At 44.4% G+C, this 17,298-nt stretch overlaps 1 protein-coding gene across 5 annotated transcripts in view; it reads right to left on the bottom strand.

Moving 5' to 3' along the window:
- The window catches only part of PALS1 (protein associated with LIN7 1, MAGUK p55 family member), a 908,688-nt gene that overhangs the window by 528,228 nt on the left and 363,162 nt on the right, over positions 1-17,298 (bottom strand). For all 5 annotated transcript variants that reach the window (XM_069638717.1, XM_069638715.1, XM_069638719.1 and 2 more), the window contains one exon: positions 13,178-13,386. In XM_069638717.1, the coding sequence (XP_069494818.1) occupies positions 13,178-13,386 (209 nt within the window). The remainder of the gene's footprint in view (positions 1-13,177; positions 13,387-17,298) is intronic.

The raw sequence follows: 17,298 nt of genomic DNA, 5'->3' as shown, positions 1-17,298 counted from the left end.
CCTTTCTCCAGCTGGGATTGAATTTCCTGCGCAAGGAGCGGATCCGGACTCTTCAAAGAGAGATTCCCCGGTGGATTGTCTTGAGGCCTCTGCCGGAAAGGAAGACAGTAGCCATGGGTTAGGATCTCCAGAACCCACACATCTGAAGTAACGGTGCGCCACTCTGCAAGATGCTGCGCCAGCCTTCCCCCAACCGGCGAACCATGAGGCATGGCCTCATGAGTGAGCTGAAGCGGCTGCGGCATTGCCGGATGGCAAAGAGGCAACAGCCCGAGCGGCCTTGGCACCTCGAGTACCTTGTTTTCCACCTCTGGCACTCCTACGGTGGCCCCTTTGACTGGCAGCTCCTCTCGCATTACCAAAGGATGAGTAATAACGAAAGGAACCTCCCCTCCATTGCTGTCCCCTAGGACGAAAAGGTGGAGGTTGTCTAACTGCAGCGCCCAACGACTTTGCTGCAGCCTTTGAGGTCTGCAACCTCTCAAGGCTCTCGTCAGCCTTGCTGCCAAAAAGATGTTCCCCGTCAAAGGGCATGTTGAGGAGCCGGGCCTGCACATCAGGAGCAAACCCCGACTTCCGCAACCACGCAAACCTGCGTACCACGGTGCTCGCCGCCATGGACCGGCTGACGCAATCTGCCGTGTCCAAACCCGACTGAACGGCCTCACACATGGCATCCTTGCCATCCTGAACCATGGCAAGGAAACCATCCCGTTCGTCCCCTTCAGGAATATGTTCAGCCGCCAAGGAAACACAGTTCCACAGAGTGTGCGTGAAACGTGACAAGGCACATATGGAGTTGGCCGCCTGAAGTACCATACCCCCTGCAGAAAACACTTTCTTCACCCAGCCGTCAAAACGCTTGTCGTCCCTATCAGGAGGGATGGTAGGGTACGACGCCTGCTTTGCCGGGGCCGTAGCCGCCTGCACCACCAAACTCTCCAGAGTAGGGTGCTTGGACAAGTAGCAGGGGTCACTACTGGCTGAGCGGTATTTTCGCGGCAAAGACTTGTCCACTGCCGGGAGACTCTACGGAGCAGTCCAAGCCGCCGCAACCCTCCTCTGTAGAGCCATATGAAATGGCAGTCCCGGGTCAGTTGGTGGACCAATGTCGAGGATATCCATAAGGTCATCCTGAATAAACTCCCCCGGGGGAGCAGACCATCCTAAGTACTCGGTGACCCTTGACATAAGGCGCCGGTACGAAGAATCGGCATGAGTGCCAGGCTCAGGCCTACAAAACTCCACCTCCGGAGAGGTGTCCAGCCCACTAGCATCATGCAGGGACTGCCTCAATTCCTCAAACTGGCTATGGCCTGAGAGATTCTCGTCTGGCACCGTGTCAGGTACCATGCCATCATCAGAGCCCTCATCCACCTCTGAAATGAACTCCAGATGGCAGTAAGAAGGCACAGAACTTGAACCAAAGCCATGCTTGACCTTGGCCAGAGCCTTTCTGGGTGGTTCCCTCGAACCACGGGGTACCCCCGTCGACACCACCTCGAAAGGCGTTGAGTGAATCGGCGTCAAAGCCGAGCGCGCCGTCGACGGCGCCGACACAGTCCGAGGCCGGGTCCCGAGCGTGTCCCTCGACGGCCGGAAAGCCGATGGCATCGACAACTTCTTCGAAGGCAAGCCCTCGAAAGAGTCCGTCGACGACTTCGGTGCCACCGGCGTCGACGTCTTCCGTGAAGACACCACAGGTTCACACGGTCTCGAGCACGTCGAGGACCGGGACCTGGACCGGGCATGCCGAGAACGGTTCCCCTTGTCCAAGCGGGACCTTTCCCGCGAATCCTGACGACCACCTGAGCCCGAAGGCGTGCGAACAGTGTCTCTCGGCTGATCACGACCAACCCCACTCAGAGGCGCGGACAGACTAGTGCCCTGCGATTCGAGAATTGCCAACATTTTCTTCCCGAAGGAAGCCATTCCTCTGGTGTCGCATGCTTGGTGGGGTAAGCGACCCGCCGACGGGCAGAGTCCTCGGATGAGGACGGAGAAGGCGACCGATGACGGCGCTTCCGGGAGTGCCTCGAAAAGGCAGAGGAGTGGCGAGACCGACTCCGGGACCGAGACCCACTGGACTTCCGACGACAACGCAGAGAGTCGCCCCTCGAGTCATCCGTCGAAAGCCCCGCAGACTTCGACTTCCGGGGCTTGGACACCGTACCTACCAATAACTTCTTCTTGCGCTCCAGCAAGGCTTTCGACATGAGCGACTGGTAGTCGACACAGTCATCCGTGTCATGGGCCTCCCCGAGACACCAGAGGCAGGCGTCGTGCGAGTCCGTAACCGACATCTTGGACCCACAGTCCCCACACTTCTTAAAGCCCAGACGCGGTGTGGAAGACGAGGCAGACATCTTCACGAAGAAATACTTCACAAACACCAAACAGGTTCGAAGAACCGAGAAACAACAAACTCCTAAGATTCCTGAAGCGAACACGTTCACGGAAAAAACGGAAATGAGGCTACGGGCATCGTGCCGTCGGAGGAGGTCCTTGAGGGCGGCGTATCGACGTCATCGACGCAGGACGCAGACGCCGAAGATTTCCCAAGCAGCACAGCTGTGGTGATTACTGTCATAGAAATGGAATACGTCGGAGGACCCAATCCCCTCGAATGTTGTATTCTGTAATGCCATGACATGCAAACTCATCATGTGGATTGATTAGCAATGACAAAAATGTAACTGGAGTGAGCCCTTTTTAATGAGTTTCCCCAACAAATGTGCCAGATACTGTGTAATATGTGATTAGCTGTACATTCCACATCAAAAGACCTTTTGTTTCTCCGCCTGAAGAGGGGAAGACTCTGGAAGTGTAATATTTAGATTGGTTTCTGTCTCTCTGCGCTACAGAAACTGCATATGCAAGACGAGGCACCATTCGGTGCTCCCAACAGGGTCAGGCTCCATTCACATTTGCTGCGCCAAAAAATATAGAATGGAGGGGTCTGGGTGCAAGATTACATTAAGCAATGCGGTCATGCCAAAGGTGTAGGATGTTATAGAGGGAGATAGGATTACAGACATACCTGTTCTTGAATATCTCATTGTATAGCTGCAGTCATCTGATCATCAGCCAAGCAAAACAACATTTTTTCGTTCATGTAAATGCACCTTTGTTAATTTCATTGGAAATTGCAATCACATTTGAATTACTGATAATGTGACTTAGTAATAAACAAAAACCTTGAATAAAAATACAAAACATCCAAGCAAGGACTGCACCATAGGGTGGGTTTTGGAATTACAGCTTATTTCGAATAGAAAAATCTATAAATGGTGTTTTCTATTTTAATGGATGGACACTTTACTCTCAATCATCTCAGAACTAACTTTCAACATTTGGTGGGACCTGGTCACAATTCTCAAACTGATCAATGACTTAACACTGCAAGTCATGTCGGACTCTAATTTTCATAAGCACTGCTCATTGAGCAGGCAGGTTTAAGGACACGTTCTGTTTGTGATCTTTAAATGCTCAAAACATTTTGTTGAATTGCGGAAGGGATTCAAACAGGTTTTAAAAGTTATTTTAATCCACAATCAGTCACATATTTGTTTAACTAGCTCACAACAAGTAGTGGCATACACTCTACAACGAAAATGTACTCAATTGTGCCAGCCAACCTCTTTGCCCACTATGCAGGCTAGCCCGAATACAGCATCGAGATAACAGAAATGTACCAGTAAATTTGATCACGGTACACAAAATATGAGATTATAGTGGCTGTTAATTATTGGTGATGTGCACCCCGTCAGGCAAACCCGTGATGTGTGACAGGACTGTAGCAAAGTCATTAATTAATGGCAGGAGGTCCTTCAGAGAATGATTGTTGGTGACCATCAGAGAGAAGCCTAAACTGACAAGATTCCACCAATTCAAGGACGAAGTAGCCTCTAACAAACATAACAAACGTAATATCCGTATCTAAGAATGCTCACAGTCTTGTGACCCCATCAGTCATACACATCCATACTGAAAATCTCTTGCTTACTCAATGCATGATGTCATTGTCAGTATCACTATGTCATACAATTCAATTAATACAATGTACTTGCACCCTTTCCTATTTACAAATGTGTCTCACTGTGTTTATTACAGAAGATCTATAGGTCGACACGTTTTTCGGTTGTCTTAGACAGGACGTATCATCTCTTGCCCTTCTATTATTCCAACCTTCGTCAGGACTGAGGCAATATACCCAATGTGTATTGCCTCGCAGATGGAAAGGGTGAGCACCGTAATCTATATAAAAACTAACAATAATACCATCTATTACCATCTTCGTACATCATTGTCATCTTTAATTATTCAATTTCATGATTAATGTGATCATGTAACTTTCTACCTTGTTACCAATATCATACTCACCTCCACTCAACACCTGTGGGAGGGAGTAGAGATATTCTAGGGTGGGCACCATAATCTATATAGGTACACTTCTTCGTACATTAGATATTTCTTAACATGTTCCATTGGTAGCAAACAAAATGGTGTCACCCCAAACATGTTGCGCAGCGCTGACGTGTGTTAACTGAATACACAAATCTACACAATCGATATCATTTTATGAAGAACCATTGTCCAAAAAGTTTTTGTTGACAATAAGATAAAAAAATGCAGATGCTTGACGAAGATATTTATAAGGAATTGAAGAACAGAAATGCCGACACGTCGACCCTTAACAGCGGGTCCTCTTCAAGGCAGGGCTGTTCCTAATAACACAAAAAAGTCACAAAGTATGGCAAGCCCATGACATATACATAAAGAAAAGTAAACATGAAAAGTTCAAAATAAAGCACAAGATTTCGTATATCGGAGGGCCAGAAACCATCAGGGAGAACCACAAGTTAAAAAATTCAAGTTGAGCATAAGTGGCATGGAAAAATAAAATACAAGGGAAATAATTATAATATTAGGTCACGAAATTAAAACAAATTAATTGTTACTATTGCAGATAGCACATTCAAGATCCAGTGTCCAGCGATATGGAGTCCCATGTGACATACATAAGGAGAGAACAAAAAGTATGGAATATGCAATGAGCTATACATTCTAGTCACAAGCTTAATACAGTATAAATACGTGACTTAAGTCCTGATCAGTGAGAAATGATTGCAAGATCGTTCTTATTGGTGTCAATAGTAATAGGTCCTATTTGGCAAAGTGCTGTGTGACAGCTGAAAGTATAATGCTAATATGTTACAGTATCAAAGTGAAGGAGAGGAAAGAGATGTGCAGTGTCCACACTTCTACCATGTCCATTCCCTTGTCTTCACCAATCATATAATAAGTCAACAGTGAGCTGAAAATGTGTATCCCAAAATGAAGTGCAGGGAAGTCAGGAAATGGATGATTACCGTAACGTTGTTGGCAGAAGAAAATTGATGAGCAAAGGACCACACTAAACATCCGATTGGGTAGTGCAGTCAGGCGCAATTAAATCGGGTGCCTCATTGGCAGCAAAGATATCAACAAAAGGACGCTGCAGTATAATCACGTTCTGTTTAGAGTAAGACCCAAAAGAAAATGTATCATAAATAGGATGCATAACAGTGACTAATGAAAAAAATATATAAAGTGCTGGTCTTTGATGTCATGCCTGAACAAAGTGGTTGAGACCGGTAGGTAGGATAAATGGGTCGATCCCATGTGCGGTCACAAGAACGTGAGCTGCAAAATAATAAACGCATGTGATAGAGTTCTGTCGCGGGCACATTGTGAACTCAAACATTTGTCTATGTATCCACAGTTATGATGTGCTGTGCTTAGACCCAAGTCACAGAGCCTACCTGGGATAAAGGGGTTAGATCCCCGGTGACTTCAGAATCTTCAAGCCGTGGTGTACAAGCGAGACGCGGCTTGTTGCTTCTGCATTAGTAAGCTGGAAAGCCTCTGCGTGCGTCACATAAGAAAATCATGTGCGCCTGCAGCGTATCAAAGCGCTGAGGTGACAGGGAAAACATTCAGTATACGTCGGAGTTCCGTGTAATTAAAGTTATTGAAAACTCTGAGCTCACTTATGAGAAAGCAAAAATATAAATGCAATATCTGGATGCAATACATATATAAGACAAATATTGTAACATGGGGATTACCATACTACCCCGTTTGTTTGGGGTGCATGAGAGCATTAAGAGGGTAATTCATGGATTATTTGTGGCAAAAAAAACGGATTTGTGCGCCATTCTGCCCGCAAATCCCTGTTTAACAAATGGGGATTTGCGGGAAGAATGGCGCACAAATCCCATTTTTTTCGGCGCAAATAATCCATGAATTACCCTTTAGGTGTTAGTTCTTACCATTAATGTGGTACAAATTGATTGTGATAAACCACACGTGTGTAGAGTACATGTTAGATTGGTGTTGTTGGAGGGGTGGACAGTGCAAGAGAGTGGCACTTACACAAATCTGCTTTAGCAGAAAAAATGTTTAGGCTAAGGTACAGGTCAAGTAAAATTGAAACAGGATATGTGCTGGGAACTGTTATATAATATGAATCTTATGGGAAAAAGATATTGAGAAGAACAAAATACAAATAGAGGAAAAATGAACCAACGCACAAAGAACTGTTAAAGAACTACATTCAATTCCGTATCTGCGTCAGTCCCAGACTGATACAGCGTAGTTTGGCAGTAGTCCTTGCCTCAAGCTGACGCAGCAGCAATTGCCGGTCGCCACCTCTGTTCTCCCTGATGGTTTCTGGCCCTCCGATATACGAAATCGTGTGTTTTATTTTGAGCTTTTCATGTTAACTTTTCTTTATGTATATGTCATGGGCTTGCCATACTTTGTGACTTTTGTGTGTGTTATTATGAACAGCTCTGCCTTGAAGAGGACTCGCTGTTTAGGGTCCAAACACGTGTCAGCATTTCTGTTCTTCAATTCCTTATAAATATCTTCGTCAAGCATCTGCATTTTTTGATTTTATTGTCAACAAAAACTTTTTGGACAATGGTTTTTCTTAAAATGATATTGATTGTGTATTCAGTTAACACACGTCAGGGCTGCGCAACATGTTTGGGGTGACACCCTTTTGTATGCTTTTGTTTTAATCTAGTAGCTCTGAGATAACTACTAGTCACTCCTCGGTGCAGCAGACCCCTCCTGCTCTAATAAATTGTCCATTGTTTACAGTCTCAATTGTAGATCACATATTACCAGTCCCAGCGCCTCGTACGCATGGCATACCTCAAACTAGTTCCACATGTTCCATTGGTAATCTCGCGGCTTTGATTGGAGCAACAGCATCCTGCTGATAATTCTCCTATGTCAGGAAAATATACAAAACTTTAGTCTCCTGCGGCTTGTTACTTATTGTGCACTGCACAACGTTAGTCTCAGTTATCATAAATGCACAGCAACGTGTCCACACATTGTTTCATGTTTATTATTCATTTTGCATTTCTACATGTAGGCTCGGTATTGTTCTTATTTCATACTGTCCTGATCAATCAAATCCTCATGGACACGAGCACAGCGTGCATCTGTTTATTTTTCAAAGCTACAATGGGAAAAACACGTTCCTTGTAACCATTGTGTTTTTCCTCGTAATACCAGTAGCCAACAGTTTCCGCTATTTCACCTCTCCTAGTTTCTAAGAACTGGGTTTACTATGCGTTTTCCTTGTCCTGGACCGTTTCCTATCAGTCAGCTCATACAACTTAACTACTGCCAGCTATTTTTATACAACATGCAGCATGCTTTATTTCCATAGTTCACCCCGGCCTTTCATTTGCTTACCTCTATTAGCTAACCTTAGTTTCCTACTTCCTCACTCGACCGGTTACACTTCTGTTTCAGATCCCGGCAGCAGTTGTGATATGAGCACCCGCATAGCTCTTGACTGGGCGTTTGAGATTACGCTCACAATCACGGCACCTGTTACACTCTCAGTCCATAGACATAATAATGGGACAGGAAGTTTTCCTCTCATCACAGGGTCACAAAGCGCATTTCCCCAGCTGTAAAACAGTTTTTTAACCTCAGGGAAGTTTCTACCAGGGACCCCTCTTACTTAGATATTCCCAGTGTCTGTTATATAAGGTTGTCGCATACATGCTACAAATCTACCTCAGGCCACATCCAGCCTGCGCCATTTTTTTCCATGTCATTATGGCTGCTGCTGGGACAGGAAGTTCTTATTTATTGTCCAGATCCTTGAGTGCTGCTGGAACAGGTAGTTCTCATTTATCACCCAGAGCTCACCTCCTAGTACGAAATTGTATTGGTACACATACACAGTGTTTCTTTCTATAACATCATTGTCCGTCTACGGCTTGTTGGTTTCTCATAGGCCCGATTGCGGTAACTGGCCCATATATACACAATTGTGGCTATTCATTTTCAAACGCCATTTTCCCCGCAAATCATCTTCCCAACCATTGTTCATTGAATCCAGTTTTTTTGTGAATGGCTACTCTCTTTCCGATTAACTCCTTCAGTCACCCCAATAGACCAGACGACCATATACATATCCTCTTTTGCTGATTAAGTTGTTCCATTCCACAGAAACGTTTAGTCCATAGCGCACTGTATCAATGAATAAATCCACTGTTCTACCCTATGCAATGTTGTGGCCATGTCACCTCCACGTGTCTGTGGTCTGATTGCCTGCAATACAAACAATTTCAATACAGTGTCTTTGTGATTTTTCCATGTAAAATGGTCCACCAAGGGCTTATCTGCCACTTTATTGTGAATGCAGGACCGGTGTGCTTATATTCTCTGCCTTATTTGTCTAATGGTCTTTCCCACATATAACAAACCGCAAGGGCACAACATTATGTAAATTACATTTCTTGTGAGACAGTTAGTGTGACTATATAATTCCCATTTTATACTGCCATAATTGAATATATGCCTTGTTTCAGTCATAGGACAGGCAGTGCTATTCCCAAATTTGTGGTGACCAGTTATCAGGGGAAAACCCCACTGGTTTAGCACTGTTTGCCCCTTGATATTTTCCCGGTATGTGTGTACCAATTTCTGTTTTAGATAACTGCTTCGTTTAAAGGCAAACAAAGGCTTTTTTGACAAACTCCTGGGTTGTTTAACCAAACTCCAATTTTGATTAATAATCTTTCTGATTTCATTACTAATTGGATTGAATGTGGTAAGACATACCAATCTGTCATTCGTGCGTTTTTCTCGAGGTGTCAAGCCTATTTCCCTGGGGGCATTTGCTGCTCTTTTTAAATTGTCTCTCACCAATTTCCTTGGATAACCCTGTCTGTCCTTGAGTTGTGCCGCATGTATATTAAAATCTTCTTTCTCGGTACAGTTTTGGCGAATTCTCAAAAATTGGGCGTACGGCAGGTTTTGTCTCAATCCCGCTAGATGAAAACTGGAATAGTGTAACAAAGTGTTCCTGTCTGTCGGTTTCCTGTATAACGTAGTGTCAAGCTTACGTCCAGATTTTCTAATCATCAGGTCCCGAAATCTCACTTCACTCTGACTCCATTCTAGGGTAAACGTAATATTACCATCACATGTATTCAGCCATTGGTGAAAATTCAGTAAAGATGTACTCGACCCCCATGGAAAAAAACGGCGCAGGCTGGATGTGGCCAGAGGTAGATTTGTGGCATGTATGCGAAAACCTTATATAATAGACACTGGAATATCTGAGTAAGAGGGGTCCTGGTAGAAACTTCCCTGGGTTAAATAACAGTTCTACAGCTGGGGAAATATGTGATGAGAGGAAAACTTCCTGTCCCATTTTTATGACTATGGACTGAGAGTGCAACAGGTGCTGTGATTGTGAGCGTAATCTCAAACGCCCAGTCAAGAGCTATGCGGGAGCTCATATCACAACTGCTGCTGGGATCTGAAACAGAAGTGTAACCGGCCGAGTGAGGAAGTGGGAAACGAAGGTTAGCAAGTAGAGTTAGGCAAATGAAAGGCCGGGGTGAACTATGGAAATAAAGCATGCTGCATGTTGTATAAAAATAGCTGGCAGTATTTAAGATGTAAGAGCTGACAGAGGAAACGGCGCAGGACAAGGAAAACACATAGTAAACCCGGGTCTTTGAAACTAGGAGAGGTGAAATAGCGGAAACTGTTTGCTACCGGCATTTCGAGGAAAAACACAAGGGTGACAAGGAGCGTGTGTTTTTTTTCCCATTGTAGCTTTGAAAACTAAACGGATGCACGCTGTGCTCATGTCCATGAGGATTTGATTGATCAGGACAAGACGGAATAAGAACAATACCGAGCCTACATTTTTGAAATCATTGCAAGGTAAGGTAGAAAATGCTAAATGAATAATACACATGAGACAATGTGTGGACACAATGCCGCGCATTTATGATAAAAGGCTAACCTTGTGCGCTGCATGATAAGTAACAAACCCTAGGAGACTCCAATGAAAGCCGTGAGATTACCAATGGAACATGTTAATAAGAAATATCTTATATACATAGAAGTGAGTACTTCAACCCCTTTTCCGTAAGTAAATAGGAATGTACGATCAAATTTAAGCTACTGGAAGGCTGACCCAGGGGTACTAAATAAACCTGGTCCTTCTTTGCAGGCAAAAAACGATTGACGCAATTGATGGAGCCTATTTGGGACAAAGCCCAGAATATCTGTACTCCCTCCCACAGGTGTTGAGTGGAGGCGAGTATGATATTGGTAACATCGTAGAAAGTTAAATGATCACATCAATCGTGAAATTGAATAAGTAAAGATGACAATGATGTACAAAGATGGTAATAAATGGTATTATATTATTGTGTTTTTTTTATAGATATCAGTGCTCACCCAATCCATCTGCGAGGCAATACGCATTGGGTATATTGTCTCAGTTCTGACGAAGGTTGGAACAACAGAAGGGCAAGAGATGATACGCCCTGTCTAAGCCAACCGAAACACATGTCGACCTATAGATCTGTAATAAATACAGAGAGACACATTTGTAAATAGTAAAGGGTGCAAGTACATTGTATTAATTGAATTGTATGACATGGTGATACTGACAATGACATCATGTATTGACTGAGCAAGAGAGATTTGCAGTATGAATGTTTATGACTGATGGGGTCACAAGACTGAGCATTTTTTAGATGCGGATATTAAGTTTGTTATTGAATTTTATGTGATGAAATAAAATCATTTTGTGAGTTAAGAAAAAAGAATAGAGTTCATTGTCATCTTCCATCTACTGGTCCAGTTTTTGTTGTTATAATTGTATTCTCATCTGGAGGGCCGGAGATTTTTGCCAGGTACCCTTTATTTTTGTAGTTTTTATATTGTGAAACCTACTGTATTGTGAAACCTAGGCCTCTCTCCCACTATACAGGGCTCCCAATTCTGGGTTTATCCTCCATTTCTGCCTATTATATTGTGAAACCTACCGTATTATGAAACCTAGCCCAGATCTCCATGTTCTATTGTGAAGCCTGCTGTATTGTGAAACCTAGACCGCTCTCCGACTACGCAGGTCCTTCAAATCTAGGTGTGTTCCCCCGCTCCCACATTGTACTGTGAAGCCTAGGCCTCACTCCCAAAATACAGGACTCTCAAATCTAGGTGTGTCTAGGACAAGATCGTGCAGCGAACAACTTGGAAGCCTACGGTTTGTATATATTACACTACGTCTGTGGACACAGGCCGCAGGCAGGGCCAAACATCCATACACCATAGAATGCAGCAATGGCTACGCTCTTCGGGTTTAGCAGCGCATATAGCCGTTCAAACTGAAACACCTGACGTACCTCAACACCTCTGCCACTAGCATACAGCGACAGCCAACGAAAAGAAACTCGGTATAGCTGGACACACATCGACTTCAACAAATAGCACTCTATTGCAAACCTCCAACAGCGCCCACCCACGTGCCAGATATTTTTGGGTTGGGCTGCTTAGTCGAGCCTAGTCAGCCACCTAAGTTTTAGACTGGCGAAAAATGCACACACGCACCACCTAATCTAAAATTCTTAGGACCACCAGCATATTGACTTCGGTCACCAATGGCGTACCCACCACAAAGCGCATTGAGGCCATACAAATGGGCAAAGAGCGCTATATAAATAACCAAATACAACACAATACAAGTTGATCCAAGTATTGCCAATTTCAAATGGATATGGAGTGTGATGCCCTGTGCAAAACAGTAGATCTTGAGACAATGGAAAACCAGGCAAAGTACCAGAAGAGAGACTTCACTAAGCAAACTCCAGAGGTTCACTGCTATATATATCGCTCAACACGGAGACAGAACCAACTAGATCGATACAATGACACTTGGGAGGTCTACCTGGAGCTGTAAGGAGTTTAAAACTATGTACAGTTTAGATTCGTTTCAAACAAGACTCAACATGACCTTATGCCTACCCTTTTTTTTCTCCCTCCATGTCTCCTGCTCCCCACTTTACCCTCCCGTGGTCTGTCCAGTTAGTTGAAGTGCATCTGTTTCCTTAGGAGTTCCTGAAGGCATAAGCACAGAATTTAATGTGATCTAAGTTCCTAGGGCAGCGGATACTATCCTATGTAAGACAACTGGAATATGGCAGTTCTGCTTTACCATGGTTGCCGTATTGTACTGAGTTAGTATACAAACATTGTAGAACTACCTACCAACCATTAAAAATTAATAAAGCATGATGGGGGTGGAGGGAAGAAAAAGTGATTACATGGTTTAGCAACTCCACATGCCACTGTAACAAATGAACTTTCAATACGAGCAGCTCTTACCTGCGCCAAGCAAACCCTTTCATGACTCCCTCCAGTCCCCTCAAGAATAAGGAACGGCCCCACCTCCCATGGAAAATGAAACTCCCTACCAACCAAAGACCAATCCACAGAAGCCAAGGTCAGCACCAGCCATCACTGGTTGCCAATCATTCAGAGCCTACCTGGAAAGTAAATGGAAGGGGGCCTCATGCAGTTTATGGAATGGTTTTCATATCGCTACACGTCTCCAGTGGCAGCCACAGAGGGCTAGTGATCGGTGCTGGGGAAAACACTGAAGATGGTAGGGGGCTTTCAAGACACTAGAGAGTTGCCCCACGTGGCTCAAGGATTAAGAGCAGCAACACCAGCTGATATTTCCTGACCTCATATCTCAAGGTAGTTTAAAAGCTCTCAATGGCATTGCAATGCCACCAACTCCTGCCCACAGAATTAGCGCATGCAGCGCTCTCTTCGCATGGCATTGAAATACCTCTTGTGTCAGCTCCTGGGCGTTGGCGAGCAACGGGTACGGGGGGCTCGTCCTGTTCATGTGCACGGCCACGGCGTTGTGGATCTTAAAGGCATTTTGAAAATCAGCATTTTGGGCAAGCTGCAGCAGCAGGGAAATGTCCTCCTGGCTCTGGGAATCAACCAGCGTGTGCTGGATGTGCTTCAGTGAGGACAGCAGGTCTTCCACTTCTGAGGGGGGGAGAGAAGAAACACAATGTTGGTATAAAGGTCACAAACGGGAAACAACTTGTTCACCTCCGTTTTAAAAAGGAACTAAAAACAGCAGTAGATATATTGACGGTGAGAGCAAAGACCCCCGACACCCCCCCTTCGCCCCCCCATCAGATCTGGCCGAAGTGAGCCCCCATTATAGCCCAGAATATTTATCAGGAGCCAGAGAGAAGGGGATTCACTAGCAGCCTTTTCAAGCAAGTTCAAGGGCACAGCAGATGCATACCTCGCATTCTTTGCTGAGCCCACCAAAAAAGGCCATGGCCTGACAGCAACAATCACAACCCGTGACTAACTGGCTGTCCTAATTGCAAGCCGGATATGCATTCTTGCAACCTGGAAACGAGAATAGATGGTTTGCAGCAAATAGGCTGAATGCTATCAAACATTAGGTATTGCTTAATAGGACAAAAGAAAGCTCTCCAACTGAGCGACACAACGTTCTCTCTTTGGTGTTAATCAAAGTTTTATGTCAGATTGTGGCGACATAGGAGGTTACTCAGAGGGAATATGTACTAACGGCAAACAAAATAATTCACACAATTGCATTCCTACGATACAAGTAACTGATGCATGGCACCACCCACTGGTTAATTTTTGCAACTTTATGTTACAACTTTCCATGCGATATGCTGATGTACAGGCATGCAAACAGACCGAGATTCACTGGGAAAAGTCTCATTAGACAGTCACAGTATTCTTTTCACTTTGTCTGGATTGTTTTGGCCTTAAACTGGGTCACTTTATCCTGGAAGTAAAAGGTGCAGATCTCGTGAAGGTTCCTGGAATGGTTTCCAGAGGAGTCCTTGCAGCCATACAACTTTGATCAATTTCCAGAGGTACGTTAAGTTCCTTTCTAGGTTGTATGGCTGGAGGCTGTTTTGTGTATGAAAGAATGTAAACAAGTCAGGACCGTCCCCTTTCGCCTGGCAATCATCCATTGATGCCGGAGGAATTCCTATCACTGCTACTTCCCTGGGGTCAATAGTACCCTACACCTTCCCTCCCAGTCTCCCTTATGCAGAGGAGGGATGCATTTATTGCTTGTATTTTCTGATGAAGCCTCCAGAGGGTTGGCATGATGGGACCAAGCATAGCAGAACAAGAGATGAATAAAGGCTTAGGTGACCAGACCTCTAGGAGACTGCCTCCCTGACCTTCTGGCACAGCTTAGGGGCCCACTGAAGGATTAGTTCAGGTTATTTGCCTCAAATGGTTTATCCTGCTGTGCAGATCTCCTGGGCAAGGCAGGAAATTAAGGCCTTTATTCACAGAGCGTTTTCCGATGGGGCTTTCCCATTATAAAACGCGTCTGTGAATTAGGTTCCAGGTCTACATACCTTGTGGGCATATGCTGTTCTAGCAACCTGGGAAATGTTTAAATCTTTCCTTTTTTCCTTTTCAATGGGGAACAAGTACTCCATTTCTTCGTTTCTTTATCTTGATATATTTATGTATACTTTTTTAAATTTACATCCGTGTTCCTTAATTCAAAAAAGGTTTGAAGTGGAAACGATGGCAAAGATTAGGGCAACTACGAGAACCTTGGACTCACCAAATCTTATGACCGAGGAAACAGCCACATTCATGGGCCGCAGAGGACAGAGGCGTCCTAAAGCCCAAGACCTGTAGAAAGAGGAGTAGTGGCAGACTAACCAAAATGTAACAGGTATTCGCAGCGCTACAGAAAAGGTAGAATGCAGTGTACTCCTGCTCTGCAGCTAACAGGGAGCCCTTCTGCACACCCGTTCTCACGGTGGAACAATCTAGCTGCAGAAAGACGTTTTGGCAATAAAGCGGTTGGGCGCACACTGCTTTGGATCTTGGCAACAAGGCTGACCTAGACCGATTAGGTTTGTGACCTTGTCATGGTGCTCACATTCTCTAAAAGGAAAGAGGCAGGCCAGATTCCACTTCCCAACCAGAACGTGCACTTAAATGATAGTCTAAAGAAAAAGTGCAGATGCATCGGTGCATCAGATGAAAAAATGCCAACATTTCCCCGCAAAGTGTGCACCAAAATGAAAATCAATCGGGAGCACACTGAGTAAACCCTGGCAAGAAGAAGGTCTTCTGAACTCTGCTCATTGAGCAGCCTGCAAGTGTCACAGACCAACAAAGTTCTGTCAACCCATATTCCAAAAACATTTTGTAAAAAATACCCAAGTGTCCACGGAGCGCAATTTCAATAGGGAAATACGAACTGCAGTAACAGCAAAGGAGACGCCACAAGGAGTTGCACACCTCTGGGGTTTTTTGTATATACAAGTGTACTTTCCCTTTGAAGCTGCAATGCAGGTAGCGGCCAATGGTCCAGCCAGGCAACATAACTACAGTCTCAGAATGACCCCCAAGGTTGGTCCTGGTGAATATTTAAAGTTTATGAAAGTAGTTCCTCACCACTGAGATATTGGACTATTTTCAATCTTGCCTGCATCCCATCCCAGAATGTCTTAGCATCTGGTTCACAATCACTAGTGGAAGGGAAGTTAGCTTTTAGCTTCAAACACAGCCTGTCTTTTTGTTAATGTCTATACCCCAACAATGTCATGTTTCCACTTTAATTGCATTCTAACCATACCATTGGTTGTCATCACTTAAGTCTGAAATCAAAAAGCTGCTATGTTCACTTTGCCCCAACTATAAATGCAGCATATTGGCAGGAGAGCTATTTTAGGAGCCCATATATTCCCCTTCCCGCCCCACCCGGACTAATGAAAGAGAACAAACTGCATAGTAACACTTATTGGAAGGAAAACCTGCCCACTGTGGATTGGGATACACAAACCTTTCTACCACTGGCTCTTAATGGACATTTCTCCTCTGTATTAGCATAAGCCAATTTAAATGTTCTGGTAGGTTCTCAAAGGCACTTCTATTGAGAAATATTTCCAAACATTCACTGCTTTGTAGAAAATGTTTTTCTATATGCTAAACCCTGCAAATACAGTCTTCACATACCTGAAAAATGTTTGCCAATTGTTTAGTTTTATTCTCTGTATTTTAATATGCGTTCGTAGAATTCTTCAATACACATAGAATAAAAACATCCTTGTAGTCTAAAAATATGAATAATCGATTCACATTTGTATACATATCCAATAAATGTTAATTCCAACATATACGTTGTAAGTTTGCCAAATATTTGTTCCACCCCCAACAACACACTTTCAGGATCTCCAGTTTACCCATGGACAGGTCCTTCCAGTCTTCGATCTGCTGGTTGTAGCTCTTCACCGTTCCATGAACCCAAATTCCACAAACATTCTGTTCTGCACCCTTCTAAGCATACCAGTCTTCTGCCCCATGTTACTCTGTCTCATCCAATGCAAGCCATTTACTAATGAGGATAGAAAAAAGGAGTGAAGCATGTAATCCATAGGAGCATGCAAGTTTCCGGATTCTGTTTTGCAATATAATCAGTCAGTGGCATCTGCGCCTACAGCAAAAATGCCGCCTAATCGGGTTGTAACCCAAGAATTATGTTGCTATAATAGTCCACAGTCTTTGTAACAAAACAATTGTGGGGCTCCTCGTTTAACCCGCCACAATGCAATAGTTAACCTGAAAGCCAAGAGCTGTAAGGAAATCCCAGTTCAGACTTCTGGCTCTTTGTTGTCAGTGCAAAGCAAGTAATACCACTCAGCCATCACCCACCGGTACGCCCACAGGTGCAGAGGGATCTGAACCCCAGTGAGCTCTTGGTCTGCTGTCCCCATACCACCCAGTTAGGTTGTATCTTGTTAACTAAGCATTCAAGAGCATACTTTTCCCATAGTGCCTCCAACAGACTATTGATCTAGCATTGCCCATTTTGTGTAGCCTCCCTAGTGCAAGGTATCATCTGCCGGGGTGGGGGGGGGGGGGCAG

Source organism: Ambystoma mexicanum, chromosome 14, assembly GCF_040938575.1.
Source record: "Ambystoma mexicanum isolate Mex_15411 chromosome 14, UKY_AmexF1_1, whole genome shotgun sequence".
In the NCBI taxonomy this organism is placed as follows: Eukaryota; Metazoa; Chordata; class Amphibia; order Caudata; family Ambystomatidae; genus Ambystoma; species Ambystoma mexicanum.
Note: the sequence above shows the minus strand (reverse complement) of the source record. Positions and strands in the feature narration are given on the sequence as shown.